Source organism: Salvelinus alpinus, chromosome 20 (assembly GCF_045679555.1).
Source record: "Salvelinus alpinus chromosome 20, SLU_Salpinus.1, whole genome shotgun sequence".
Taxonomy (NCBI): domain Eukaryota; kingdom Metazoa; phylum Chordata; class Actinopteri; order Salmoniformes; family Salmonidae; genus Salvelinus; species Salvelinus alpinus.
In genome coordinates, this window is record NC_092105.1 from 20,620,649 (window position 1) to 20,634,628 (window position 13,980).

The following is a 13,980-nucleotide window of genomic DNA, read 5'->3' on the forward strand; positions in this document are numbered from 1 at the left end:
GGGTATTTTCTCCTGCTGAATTCATATAGGGTCAGAGATTCTGTCACGTCTTGTATGTAGGTGGCAGGGAAGTCAAGCGCAGGGGAATTAAACTTGGTATAAATGGAGTATTTTAATAACTTAAACTTGTTATGGCTGCAGGGGGCGTATTGAAAAACTGGAAAATATGTGCAAATTTTCAAACGGCCTCTTAATCAATTTTTGCTCTTACAATATGCATATTATTATTACTATTGAATAGAAAACAGTCTCTAGTTTCTAAAACCGTTTTAATTATTTCTCTAAGTGGAACAGAACTATTTTTACAGCCCATTTCCTATCCGGAAGTGAGATTTCCAAAATCGATGTCGCTCTTCAAGACCTTGTCTATAAAAGGGCATGTCACTTAGGACTGTAGAAACACGTCATACGCCTTCCTCTGGGTGTCATGCGGAAGTGAGAGCAGAAATGACTTGATTATCTCGTCCTGGGATTGAACACAACCTCTTGGAGTGAGGTGTGCGCACTTTATTTTTTTTTCTGGGCGCGAAGTAGGACCTGGACTCGGCTCCTGGAAAACACTCTTTAAAGGTGAATATGATCTCTGGCTTCGATTTTATTTGATACATGTCACAATATCATCCTAAAGTATGTTATTTCAATATAGTTTAATTATATTATTGAAATGTATTCTGGACTTTAGATGTGATGCGACGCAAGAATTTTTTCAAGATGGAGAGGTTAGCGTCGCACTGCCAGTGTGCTTGCTAATTCAAGAGGGAAATTGTTCGTTCTGGATCGAAATAAAGACGTTTCTGAACAAAGGACCCCTTGGAGAACATTCTGATGGAAGATCAACAAAGATAAGGACCCAATTTGGGATGCTTTTTCATATATCTGTCGAACTGTGCTATGCTACCGTTTGCCTTGAGTCAATGCTGTTGTGATGTTAGCTATTGTAGTAAGCTAATATGACGATATATTGTATTTTCGCTGTAAAACACTTCAAAAATCGGAAATATTGGCTCTATTCACAAGATCTTTCTCTTTCATTAGCTATCCACCATATATTTTTCTGAAATGTTTTATGATGTGTAATTAGTAGTTGACGTTGGTGTCTGTATTTTCTCTGGCTACTCCCGTGCGATTTCTGACTGTAGCTATGATGGTAGCAGTCATGTAAAACTGATTTATAGCTAAAATATGCACATTTTTTGAACAAAACATAGATTTATTGTGTAACATGTTATAGGACTGTCATCTGAGGTAGTTTTTTCTAGGTTATTTAGGTTGGTTCTAGGTTAATTAGGTTGGCTTGTGCATGCTACTTGCATCCTACTTGTGCTGTGAAAAATGTCTGTCCTCTTTTTTATTTGGTGGTGAGCTAACATAAATATATGTGGTGTTTTCTCTGTAAAACATTTAAAAAATCGGACATGTTGGCTGGATTGACAAGATGTTTATCTTTCAAATGCTGTATTGGACTTGTTAATGTGTGAAAGTTAAATATTTAAAAAAAAATTGATTTTGAATTTCGCGCCCTGCACTTGAGCTGGATGTTGTCATAGGTGTACCGGTGTCGGGCTGCAGCCATAACAGGTTAAATACACAACAATTAATGAATGGGGTTGGATCCAGGTGTGTAGAAAGACAAGCCAAAACCAATGGAAAATGAAACATAGATCAATGATGGCTAGAAGACCGGTGACATCGACCGCCGAGCACCGCCCGAACAAGGAGAGGCATCGACTTCGGCAGAAGTCGTGACAAGAATGCCCTTCTAGCCAATCAGAAACAAGTATTCAACAATGCTGTGGTATAATGCATTGTTCTGTCATGCCTTGTACAAAGTTAACGAAAGGCCTTGCTTTGGTTTAGTGCACTATAGATAGACGAAAGTCCTTGTACTTCAGCCTTGGAACTAGGAACGCACAGGGAAAAGCTCTTTGTGGTTATGCTCTGTCTGCCTGACTGATGTTATGGGAGGGGCTCTTATAGACCACATGGGGCTTTGATTGTAGATTGATTCCCTCCAGAACAGTTCCAGCCTCAACTTCCTCCTAACGTCCTCGCCCAAAATATATTAACTCTTATCAGGCTGAAACATGCTTAAAGATTAACCCTACTGCACGCCAGCCTATCAACAAGGAGAGGCAGCTGTGGCTGTGGCTGTGTGTACATTAGTTTCTATGGCTTATTATTTTCATTATTCCTAAAAAAATATATTATGCACATTTTTCTACCACTTTGACATTACAGAAAATTTGGTGGAGATCTTTGACCAAAAATGACAGCTAAACTAATCCCACTTTCTAACACAACAAAATGTGAAAAAAGTCAAGGGGTGTGAATACTTTCTGAAGGCACTGTATCTATAAGGTCCCTCAGTCAGGCAGTGAATTTTAAGCACAGATTAAACCACAAAGATCAGGGAGGTTTTCCAATGACTCGCAAAGAAGGGCACCTATTGGTGGACGGGTAAAAAAAGCAGACACTGAATATCCCTTTGAGCATGGTGAAGTTCTTAATTACACTTTGGATGGTGTATCAATACACCCAGTCACTACAAAGATACAGGAGTCTTTCCTAACTCAGTTGCCGGAGAGGAAGGAAACTGCTCAGGGATTTAACCATGAGGCCAATGGTAACTTTAAATCAGTTGCAGAGATTAATGACTGTGATAGGAAAAAAGTGAAGATGGATCAATAACATTGTAGTAACTCCACAATGCTAACCTAAATGACAGTGTGAAACAAAGGAAGCCTGTACAGAATAAAAATATTCCAAAATATGTATCCTGTTTGCAACAAGGCACTTAAAACTTCTTCAGGCTGCAAGCCCGACACCGGTACACTTATGACAACATCCAGCTCAAGTGCAGGACGCGAAATTCAAAATATACTTTTTAGAAATATTTAACTTTCACACTTTAACAAGTCCAATACAGCATTTGAAAGATAAACATCTTGTGAATCCAGCCAACATGTCCGATTTTTTAAATGTTTTACAGGGGAAACACCACGTATATTTATGTTAGCTCACCACCAAATACAAAAAAGGACAGACATTTTTCACAGCACAGGTAGCATGCACAAAGCCAACCTAACTAACCAAGATCCAACCAAACTAACCAAGAAACAACTTCATCAGATGACAGTCCTATAACATGTTACACAATAAATCTATGTTTTGTTCGAAAAATGTGCATATTTTAGGTATAAATCAGTTTTACATTGATGCTACCATCACAGCTACCGTCAGAAATAGCACCGAAGCAACCAGAGTAATTACAGACACCAACGTCAAATACCTAAATACTCATCATAAAACATTTCTGAAAAATATATGGTGTATAGCAAATGAAAGAGAAAGATCTTGTGAATACAGCCAATATTTCCGATTTTTTAAGTGTTTTACAGCGAAAACACAATATAGCATTATATTAGCTTAGCACAATAGCTAACACACAACAGCATTGATTCAAGGCAAACGGTAGCGATAGCACAGTTTGACAGATATATGAAATAGCATCCCAAAATGGGTCCTACTTTTGGTGGTCTTCCATCAGAATGTTGTACAAGGGGTCCTTTGTCCAGAACAGTCATTGTTTGGATTTAGAACGACCTCTTGCCTCTTGAATTAGCAAGCGCACTGGCCAAGTGGAGCAAAGCTCTCCTTCGTGAACAAAGTCAAACAACGCAACACGCCTAACGTCCCGAATAAATTTCAATAATCTAATAAAACTATATTGAAAAAACATACTTTACGATGATATTGTAACATGTATCAAATAAAATCAAAGCCGGAGATAGTATTCGCCTATAACGACAGCTTTCCAGAAGTCGATTCCAGGTTCAACTTCGCGCTTTCGAAAAGACAGGAAATGGCGGACACGTCATTCCAAGAGGATTTATTCCACTTCAGACCAAGATAATCCATTCATTTCTTCTCTCACTTCCTCTTGACATCTATGGGAAGGTGTATGACGTGTATGTATACCAATACGTATCATGCCCATTTATAGGCAAGCCCTTGAACAGAGACCTCGGATTTCAGAAATCTCACTTCCTGTCAGGAAGTGGGCTGCAGAATGAGTTCTGTTTCACTCAGAGAAATAATTCAAACGGTTTTAGAAACTAGAGAGTGTTTTCTATCCAATAGTAATAATAATATGCATATTGTACAAGCAAGAATTGAGTACGAGGCCGTTTGAAATGGGCACCTTTTTCCAAGTTACTCAATACTCCCCCTGCAGCCATAAGAAGTTAACCCTCTGTTTCCCCTCATGTACTTGTCAGAGATTGTTTATTGTGATGTTCATGTTTTTTGGATTGGTGTGCGAGGGGTTCTTGTACCCACATTTATTTTTATTATGGACTTTGGTTTTGGAGTGTATATTTTAAGTAAAACTGCAAAAAAAATGGCAAATTAATTAACTTTATGTCCTGAATACACAGCGTTATGTTTGGGGCACATCCAACACAGCACATCACTGAGTACCACTATTCATATTTTCAAGCATAGTGATGGATGCATCATTTTATGAGTATGCTTGTTATCGGTAAGGACAAGGGTATTTTTGGGGGGGGATAAAAATGAACAGAATAGAGCTAAGCACAGGCACAATACTTGAGGAAATCCTGGTAAAATCTGATTCCAACAGATACTGGGAGACAAATTCACCTTTCAGCATGAATAACCTAAAACTCAAGGCAAAATATATAACGGAGTTACTTACCAAGATGAAATGTAATGTTCCTGAGTGGCCTAGTTACATTTTTGACATACGCTGAGTGTACAAAAATCAGGAACACCTGCTCTTTCCATGACATAGACTGACAAGTTGAATCCAGGTGAAAGCTATATGATCCCTTATTGATGTCACTAAGGATCGGGCCCTTTTAAAAATGTTCCCTTAAAATGACATACCCAAATCTAACTGCCTGTAACTCAGGACCTGAAGCAAGGATATGTATATTCTTGATACCATTTGAAAGGAAACACTTTGAAGGTTGTGGAAATGTGAAATGCATGTAGGAGAATATAACACATTAGATCTGGTAAAAGATAATACAAAGAAAAAAACATGCATTTTATATATATATTTTTCATAATCTTTGATATGCAAGAGAAAGGTCACAATGCATTATTCCAGGTTAGGTGCAATTTCGATATTGGCTGCCAGATGGCAGCAGTGTATGTGCAAAGTTTTAGACTGATCCAATGAACCATTGCATTTCTGTTCAAAATGTTTTATCAAATACTGCCCAAATGTGCCTAATTGGTTTATTAATACATTTTCAAGTTCATAACTGTGCACTCTCCTCAAACAATAGCATGGTATTATTTCACTATAATAGCTACTGTAAATTGGACAGCGCAGTTAGATTAACAAGAATTTAAATTAGATTAACAAAAATTTAAGCTTTCGGCCCATATCAGATATGTCTATGTCCACGGAACTTTTTTTGTTACTTACAACCTCATGCTAATCACATTAGCGTACGTCAGCTCCACTGTCCTGCGGGGGACACACAGATCCTGTAGAGGTTTTAAATACACTTCAATAAGTGTAGATGAAGGGGAGGAGACAGGTTAAAGAAGGATTTAAGTGCTTTTGAACAGGGTATGGTAGTAGGTGCCAGGCGCACCGGTTTGAGTGTGTCAAGAACTTCAAAGCTGCTGGGGTTTTCATGCTCAACAGTTTCCCATGTGTATCAAGAATGATTCACCACCCAAAGGACATCCAACCAACTTGACACAACTGAGGGAAGCATTGGAGTCAACGTGGGCCAGCATCCCACTGGAATGCTTTCCACACCTTGTAGAGTCCATGCCCTGACAAATTGAGGCTGTTCTGAGGGCAAAAGTGGGTGCAAATCAATATTATGAAGGTGTTCCTAATGTTTTGTACACTCAATGTGCAAAACTATCAGCTAACTGCGCTGTGTGATGATGAGTTGTTGAAAAAATAACTCTGCCTCCCAATAGCCAATGTTGGCACATTAAACCGCTCTTTGCTGCCTGTCTGTCTTGCTTGTTGATATGCTGTGTATGCTACGTATAGCTTACCTAGAGTAAATAGCTGCATGTAGGCTAAATCCCCTCCTGAAAAAAGAACATGAAATCATTAGACTGCAAGTTATGTCGAAGTTATGTTTGCTTTGATTGCCGTTACACTAGACAAAGAATTAAGTTTGTTCAAACATTCGACAGCGGAGTCACAGAGTGAGTGCGCACTGAGTAGGAACTGAAAGGACTCGGAGGGGGAGGGCGCAGCAGATCCTGCACATGCGCAGACGTCTTTAGTCCAAATCTTCTGGGCTCCAGACATCCGTAACTGCAGCCACTCCATTTTTTACAGTAATCATTGGTACTGTTGTTTTACCCATGTTGTTTTACAGTACCTTACAGGTAAATGCACTGTTAAAAATGCCCTATAATTTTATGTTACACTACCGGCTACTGGGTGTTACTGTGTTTTTAGTGCTAAATCAAGGTGTTTTTGCTGTATGCTGCTGACTGTTGGCACAAATACACACATATTAGACCACAACCCCAAATATGCTAATGTTCCTCACCAGTACATTGTCCCTACCTACATTTCAGAGCACAGTGATGATTGTACCTTATATTCAAAATGTTGGATCGAACATTCTACCATGAAAATAGATTTTCCGCACAACCAGTTCCATGTGAGTTCTTATGTGTGTACCTTTGACCATTTTTGGCAACCCCGGCCAACAGCTCCGCACCCCCTGCAGCTACTTGCCCAAGCCTTACCAGCTTCTCCTTCACCCAAATCCAGATAGCAAAAACCTGGACCCGTATAAATAAGCTGGGCTAGACAATCTGGACCATCTCTTTCTAAAATTATCTGCCGCCATTGTTGCAACTCCTATTACCAGTCTGTTCAACCTCTCTTTCATATCGTCCGAGATTCCTAAAGATTGGAAAGCTGCCGCGGTCATCCCCCTCTTCAAAGAGGGTGACAACCTAGACCCAAACTGTTACAGACCTATATCCATCCTGCCGTGCCTTTCTAAAGTCTTCGAAAGAGGGTAGTGCGTACGGCCCAGTACATCACTGGGGCAAAGCTGCCTGCCATCCAGGACCTCTACACCAGGCGGTGTCAGAGGAAGGCCCTAAAAATTGTTAAAGACTCCAGCCACCCCAGTCATAGACTGTTCTCTCTACTACCGCATGGCAAGCGGTACCGGAGTGCCAAGTCCAGGACAAAACGGCTTCTCAACAGTTTTTACCCCCAAGCCATAAGACTCCTGAACAGGTAACCAAATGGTTACCCGGACTATTTGCATTTTGTGCCCCCCTCCCCAACCTCTTTTTTACGCTGCTGCTACTCTTTGTTTATCTTATGTGCATAGTCACTTTAACTATACATTCATGTACATACTACCTCAATTGGACTGACCAACCAGTGCTCCCGCACATTGGATAACCGGGCTATCTGCATTGTGTCACCCACCCGCCAACCCCTCTTTTTACGCTACTGCTACTCTCTGTTCATCATATATGCATTGTCACTTTAACCATACCTACATGTACATACTACCTCAATAAGCCTGACTAACCGGTGTCTGTAAGTAAGCATTTCACTGTTGTATTCGGCGCACGTGACAAATAAACTTTGATTTGATTTGTACTGGTATCCCCTGAATATAGCCACAAGCAGACCACCAACGTCCTTGTTTCCAAGAACATCAAGGTAACCTGCCTAAATGACTACCGACCCGTAGCACTCACATTTGTAGCCATGAAATGCTTGAAAGGCTGGTCATGGCTCACATCAACACCATTATATCAGAAGCCCTAGACCCACTCAATTTGCATACCGCCCCAAAAGATCCACAGATGATGCAATCTCTATTGCACTCAACACTGCCCTTTCTCACCTGGACAAAAGGAACATCTACAGGAGAATGCCATTCGTTGACTACAGCTCAGCGTTCAACACCATAGTGCCCTCAAAGCTCATCACTAAGCTAAGAACCCTGGGACTAAACATCTCCCTCTGCAACTGGATCCTGGACTTCCTGACCGGCCGCCCCCAGGTGGTAAGGGTAGGTAACAACACATCTGCCACGCTGATCCTCAACACTGGGCCCCTCAGGGGTGTGTGCTCAGTCCCCTCCTGTACTCCCTGTTCACCCATGAGTGCATGGCCAAGCACGACTCCAACACCATCATTAAGTTTGCAGACGACACAACAGTGGTAGGCCTGATCACCGACAACGATGAGACAGCCTATAGGGAGGTCAGAGAACTGGTAGTGTGCTGCCAGGATAACAGCCTCTCCCTCAACGTGATCAGGACAAAGTAGATGATTGTGGAATACAGGGGAAGGAGGACCAAGCACGCCCCCATTCTCATCGACGGGTCTGTAGTGGAGCAGGCTGCGAGCTTCAAGTTCCTTGGTGTCCTCATTACCAACAAACTATCCTTGGCCAAACACACCAAGACAGTCATGAAGGGGGCACGACAACACTTATTTGGCATGGGCAAAATGTTCTACAGCTGCACCATCGAGAGCATCCTGACTTGTTGCATCACTGCCTGGTATTGCAACTGCTCGGCCTTCGACCGCAAGGCACTACAGAGGGTAGTGCGTATGGCCCAGTACATCAATGGGGCCAAGCTTCCTGCCATCAAGGATCTCTTTACCAGGCGGTGTCAGAGGGAGGTCCTAAAATTGGCAAAGACTTATGCCACCCTAGTCATAGACTTTTCTTTCTGCTACCGCACGGCATAGTCACTTTACCACTACCTACATGTACATATTACCTAAATTACCTCGATTAACCTGTGCCCCTGCACATTGACTCTGTACCAGTTCCCCCTGTATATAACCTCTCTACTGTTATTTTATTGTTGCTCTTTAATTATTTGTTATTTTACAAATGTTCTTCTTTAAAGTTTATTTTAGAAAATATTTCTTAACACTTAATTTTCTTAAAACTGCATTGTTGGTTAAGGGCTTGTAAGTAAGCATTTCACTGTAAGGTCTACTACACCTGTGATTTGATTTGTTAAGTGGTGGCGTCCCATGCTTTCAGCCTGTTGGCCTGAGGTAGGACTAAATATATTTAAATAGTGGAGTAGGGTGGTGTTTTTATTTTTTATTTAAGTGAGTGTAGGGTTAGATGGTAGGCTATTTGTCTATTTATTTTTGTCTATTTTTTTAAGCAAAGTATAAAGGAGTTATACTCCAGTCTAGTAGGTGGCGGTAATGCAACATTTATTCGATGCCAACCGATGTTAAACCTCATTGAAGAAGAAGAAGAACCTTTTCGGTTGGAAACCTTTACTGAATAAGCGTTTTCCTACCGGAACGTTATTCCGGCTGCTTCAGCAGAAGAACTTACATTCATCAAAGGTTTGTGGCCTATTACATTTACAGTTGCATCTGTTTTGTTCCATTATTACTGACCAATGTAGGACTGTTTGTTTATTTTTGTAATAAGGTGTAGGCTACTTTGCAAGATGTGCATAGTCTCCATCAAAGAGTAATGATTGCAGACCATTGCTCGAATAATTAGCATTGTATTCAACATACTTTAGCATTCGATGTAGCTTAGCCTACATAACTGTCGTACATAAACAATTAACAGGTCCTCATTATTACAAAACGCCAATCTCAAAATGTAATATAATTATATTATTACATTTCCCCTATGACCCTAGCAATGAGAAGAGCATAGCATGTTACGGAAGCTGTGCTGTGTGATTCTACTCATCATCCAGCTGGATACAGGAAGTAGGTTTCCGATTGATGTCATAAAATGCCATACTTTTTGAGTGCATGTTTTTTTCTCTCTTTTAATGTTGACACAATGCAAGGACAATAACAACCACAAAGCCTCACCAATAAATTGCAGTCCTGGTACTTTTAGGGTACGATAAGGCACACACATTAGCTCAGTATGTTTACTATGTTTTTAACTCAGTATGTTTACTATGTTTTTAACTCAGTATGTTTTGAGATATGCTGAGCATGCACAAGTATCTAGGAATGTCTTGAATATCTTACTCTTGATTAAGTGTAAGAATAGAGCCGGGGCCTTTGGCTTATTATTCTAATAACATATTCACTAAGTAGTTTCAGCTGAGACTGGACCCAGATCAGTATGTGCTTTAGCCATCTCTGACTATGGCTGCCCAAATGGGGTTAGGGTCAAAGATTGAGCAGTTGGCACATTTGTTGTTGCAATAGCCACATTTCAGCATTAATGGGATATCATAGTTAATAAACACATCTAAATACTAATAATGGTCTTGTCTGTGTGTTTATGTAACATCTCTGTTTATTAGAGTTCATAAACATCTATTCTACAGGTATCTTTTGGACTTTATTTTTGGACTTTATTTTTGGGCTTTTGTTTTCTCTTCAGGTACACGGGTCATTGGTGAATGCAGGACTGTGGTACTGGGGGAGGATGTGGACTTATCCTGCAGACTGATAGAGACAACACAGGAGCTTAAACAGATAACATGGCTGAAAAGTACTAAGGATGAAAAACATAATTTGATGCATATTTATCCAAATGGGGTTACTGACTTTGTTGCACCAAATGGATTAAAAGGTAGAGTCCAGCTTATTGGCAACCCATCAGAAAACCTTGGATCTATTCGAATAACAGCTGTCAGACTGTTGGATGAAGGGACCTTCACATGTATCTTCAGTGTTTTCCCCAGTGGAGCATACAATACAGAGATATCTCTGACTGTGCTTGGTAAGAACTTTGAGTGTGTAGAAATACTGTGTGTATTGTCAATCTTATCTACACATTTGGCCTGGCAAAAAATGTACCTCTATCCTCTTAACACCGAGGTTGTAACAAGGAGAGCACACACGTCTCAATATATATTTCCCCTAATGGTCGAGTGTTAAATAACTTGGGAATATATTCACCACTTTTCCAGAAACATCCCTCTCCCATAATCACTGGGCTGTGAATCCTTTTTCATGTATAGTTCCACATTTATAATTAGTGGCGTGTTTTCTGTTTTACATTTTTCTGTTTGTTTTCTTGTCATAGTTCCTCCAGTGGTGAGTGTGACAGTCGATGTTACTCCTGTCATTGGGGAGAATGAGGTTATCCTGGCAACCTGTGTGGCTGCTGGTGCCAAGCCACAGGCAGATGTGAAGTGGAAGACAGGGACATTTGGCAGTTTGTTGAAGACAGTGACTAACTCCACCCATCACGCAAACGGAACCACCACAGTCCTCAGCCACCTGCTTGGGGTGCCAACCAGAGCAGCCAATCAGCAGCAGGTCCAGTGTGTGGTTAACCAGTCTGCCCTGGCAACAGAAAGGACCTACAACTACAACTTAGACATCCACTGTAAGTTTATTCTACTACCACTGTCCTACACTATAAACATCCACTGTAAGTATATTCTACTACCACTGTCCTAGACCATAGACATCCACTGTAAGTATATTCTACTACCACTGTCCTACACTATAAACATCCACTGTAAGTATATTCTACTACCACTGTCCTACACTATAGACATCCACTGTAAGTATATTCTACTACCACTGTCCTACATTATAGACATCCACTGTAAGTATATTCTACTACCACTGTCCTACACTATAAACATCCACTGTAAGTATATTCTACTACCACTGTCCTACACTATAGACATCCACTGTAAGTATATTCTACTACCACTGTCCTAGACCATAGACATCCACTGTAAGTATATTCTACTACCACTGTCCTACACTATAAACATCCACTGTAAGTATATTCTACTACCACTGTCCTACACTATGAACATCCACTGTAAGTATATTCTACTACCACTGTCCTACATTATAGACATCCACTGTAAGTATATTCTACTACCACTGTCCTACACTATAAACATCCACTGTAAGTATATTCTACTACCACTGTCCTACACTATGAACATCCACTGTAAGTATATTCTACTACCACTGTCCTACACTATAGACATCCACTGTAAGTATATTCTACTACCACTGTCCTACACTATGAACATCCACTGTAAGTATATTCTACTACCACTGTCCTACACTATGAACATCCACTGTAAGTATATTCTACTACCACTGTCCTACACTATAGACATCCACTGTAAGTATATTCTACTACCACTGTCCTACACTATGAACATCCACTGTAAGTATATTCTACTACCACTGTCCTAGACCATAGACATCCACTGTAAGTATATTCTACTACCACTGTCCTAGACCATAGACATCCACTGTAAGTATATTCTACTACCACTGTCCTACACTATAAACAGCCACTGTAAGTATATTCTACTACCACTGTCCTACACTATAAACATCCACTGTAAGTATATTCTACTACCACTGTCCTACACTATAAACAGCCACTGTAAGTATATTCTACTACCACTGTCCTACACTATAGACATCCACTGTAAGTATATTCTACTACCACTGTCCTACACTATAAACAGCCACTGTAAGTATATTCTACTACCACTGTCCTACATTATAGACATCCACTGTAAGTATATTCTACTACCACTGTCCTACACTATAAACATCCACTGTAAGTATATTCTACTACCACTGTCCTAGACCATAGACATCCACTGTAAGTATATTCTACTACCACTGTCCTATACCATAGACATCCACTGTAAGTATATTCTACTACCACTGTCCTATACCATAGACATCCACTGTAAGTGTATTCTACTACCACTGTCCTAGACCATAGACATCCACTGTAAGTATATTCTACTACCACTGTCCTATACCATAGACATCCACTGTAAGTGTATTCTACTACCACTGTCCTACACTATAGACATCCACTGTAAGTATATTCTACTACCACTGTTCTACACTATAGACTGAAAGTAATCTATCGAACTGAAAAGGAAGACCAGATTCACAAGCGACTGAATTCTTAGTGTTGCCTCATCTGTGGATGAAGGTTCCATCCCTGTCCACTGCTTAGAGACTGTAGTGTCACTGTCATGGGTGTCGTATACAGTATTTGTCTTGGTATGGATGTGTAGGTCTATTTACATTCTATAGCTACAGTAACTGTAACCACCTTGCGGACTCTCTCTCTCTCTCATAGATCCACCTCAGGCAGTGAACATTACTCTTAGTGAGACCTCTCAAACCTCAGTCCTATTTGTAGCAGACGGAAACCCTCAACCCAACTACGCCTTGAGCAGGTACTCACTCCTATGTAAACTACTTCAAGGGTAAATCCATTTGAATTCAATCACTTTGACAGTACCACTTTTGATTTGAGCAAAACCGTCCATACATACAGCATTTGCCCATTGTAGAAGTGGTCAGAAAGTTACTTTTTGGACCTGAATGCCAAAACATTCAGGAGATAAAGGTGATCAAAGTTGATCTATTTTGCTTACCCCACAATACCATGAGACATCCATCTCTTCATCACTGGAAAATATAAATAGTTGATATTGATATAATTTAAAAGCCTACAAACAGGGTTGTCAAACTATTTTAGAATTTCTCGAAAACCTTAAACGTCAATTATCTAAAAAAATATGTTGTAGCTTAGACCCTATTTTACATGATGTGAGATTTTTGTGTTGTGCCTGTCATCGGTTGAGACAACATGCTCTTGGATACATTCAGGTCCAAAAAGTCACTGTCTAACCACTTCTACCATGCACAAACATGTATGGAAAGTTTTGTTTGAATCAAAGGGATGCTGTCGAAAAGTGATTAATTTCAAACGTATTTCCCCTCAAGCCAGTTTAAACACAAATGTTAGCTGTACTTGTTAAGACATACAATATAAATGAGCTTGAAGCTTCAGTATGTTCATATCTGAAGAACAGTTGTTGAATTATGCTGCCCTATCATGCCTTTGCCTGTCTACTTAACTGGTTTCACAGGCCTTGTAGGTGTTAAAGTTAGAGGTAGTGGTATGAACACATCCATACACATGATCATTCATGGGCTCACGAGTGGCGCAGTGG

The 13,980-nt window shown here is 40.3% G+C and overlaps 1 protein-coding gene across 6 annotated transcripts in view; it reads left to right on the forward strand.

Moving 5' to 3' along the window:
• Positions 1 to 13,980, forward strand: part of LOC139546448 (nectin-3-like) — a 35,695-nt gene that overhangs the window by 18,055 nt on the left and 3,660 nt on the right. For 4 of the 6 annotated variants that reach the window (XM_071354830.1, XM_071354826.1, XM_071354827.1 and 1 more), the window contains exons 1-5: positions 9,277 to 9,373; positions 9,682 to 9,754; positions 10,389 to 10,730; positions 11,037 to 11,342; positions 13,098 to 13,197. In XM_071354830.1, coding sequence (XP_071210931.1) covers positions 9,700 to 9,754; positions 10,389 to 10,730; positions 11,037 to 11,342; positions 13,098 to 13,197 — 803 coding nt within the window. In that variant the 5' untranslated portion in view covers positions 9,277 to 9,373; positions 9,682 to 9,699. Of the gene's footprint in view, positions 1 to 9,276; positions 9,374 to 9,681; positions 9,755 to 10,388; positions 10,731 to 11,036; positions 11,343 to 13,097; positions 13,198 to 13,980 lie in introns of those variants that run through there. The other 2 variants (XM_071354828.1, XM_071354832.1) reach the window with 2 other exon arrangements.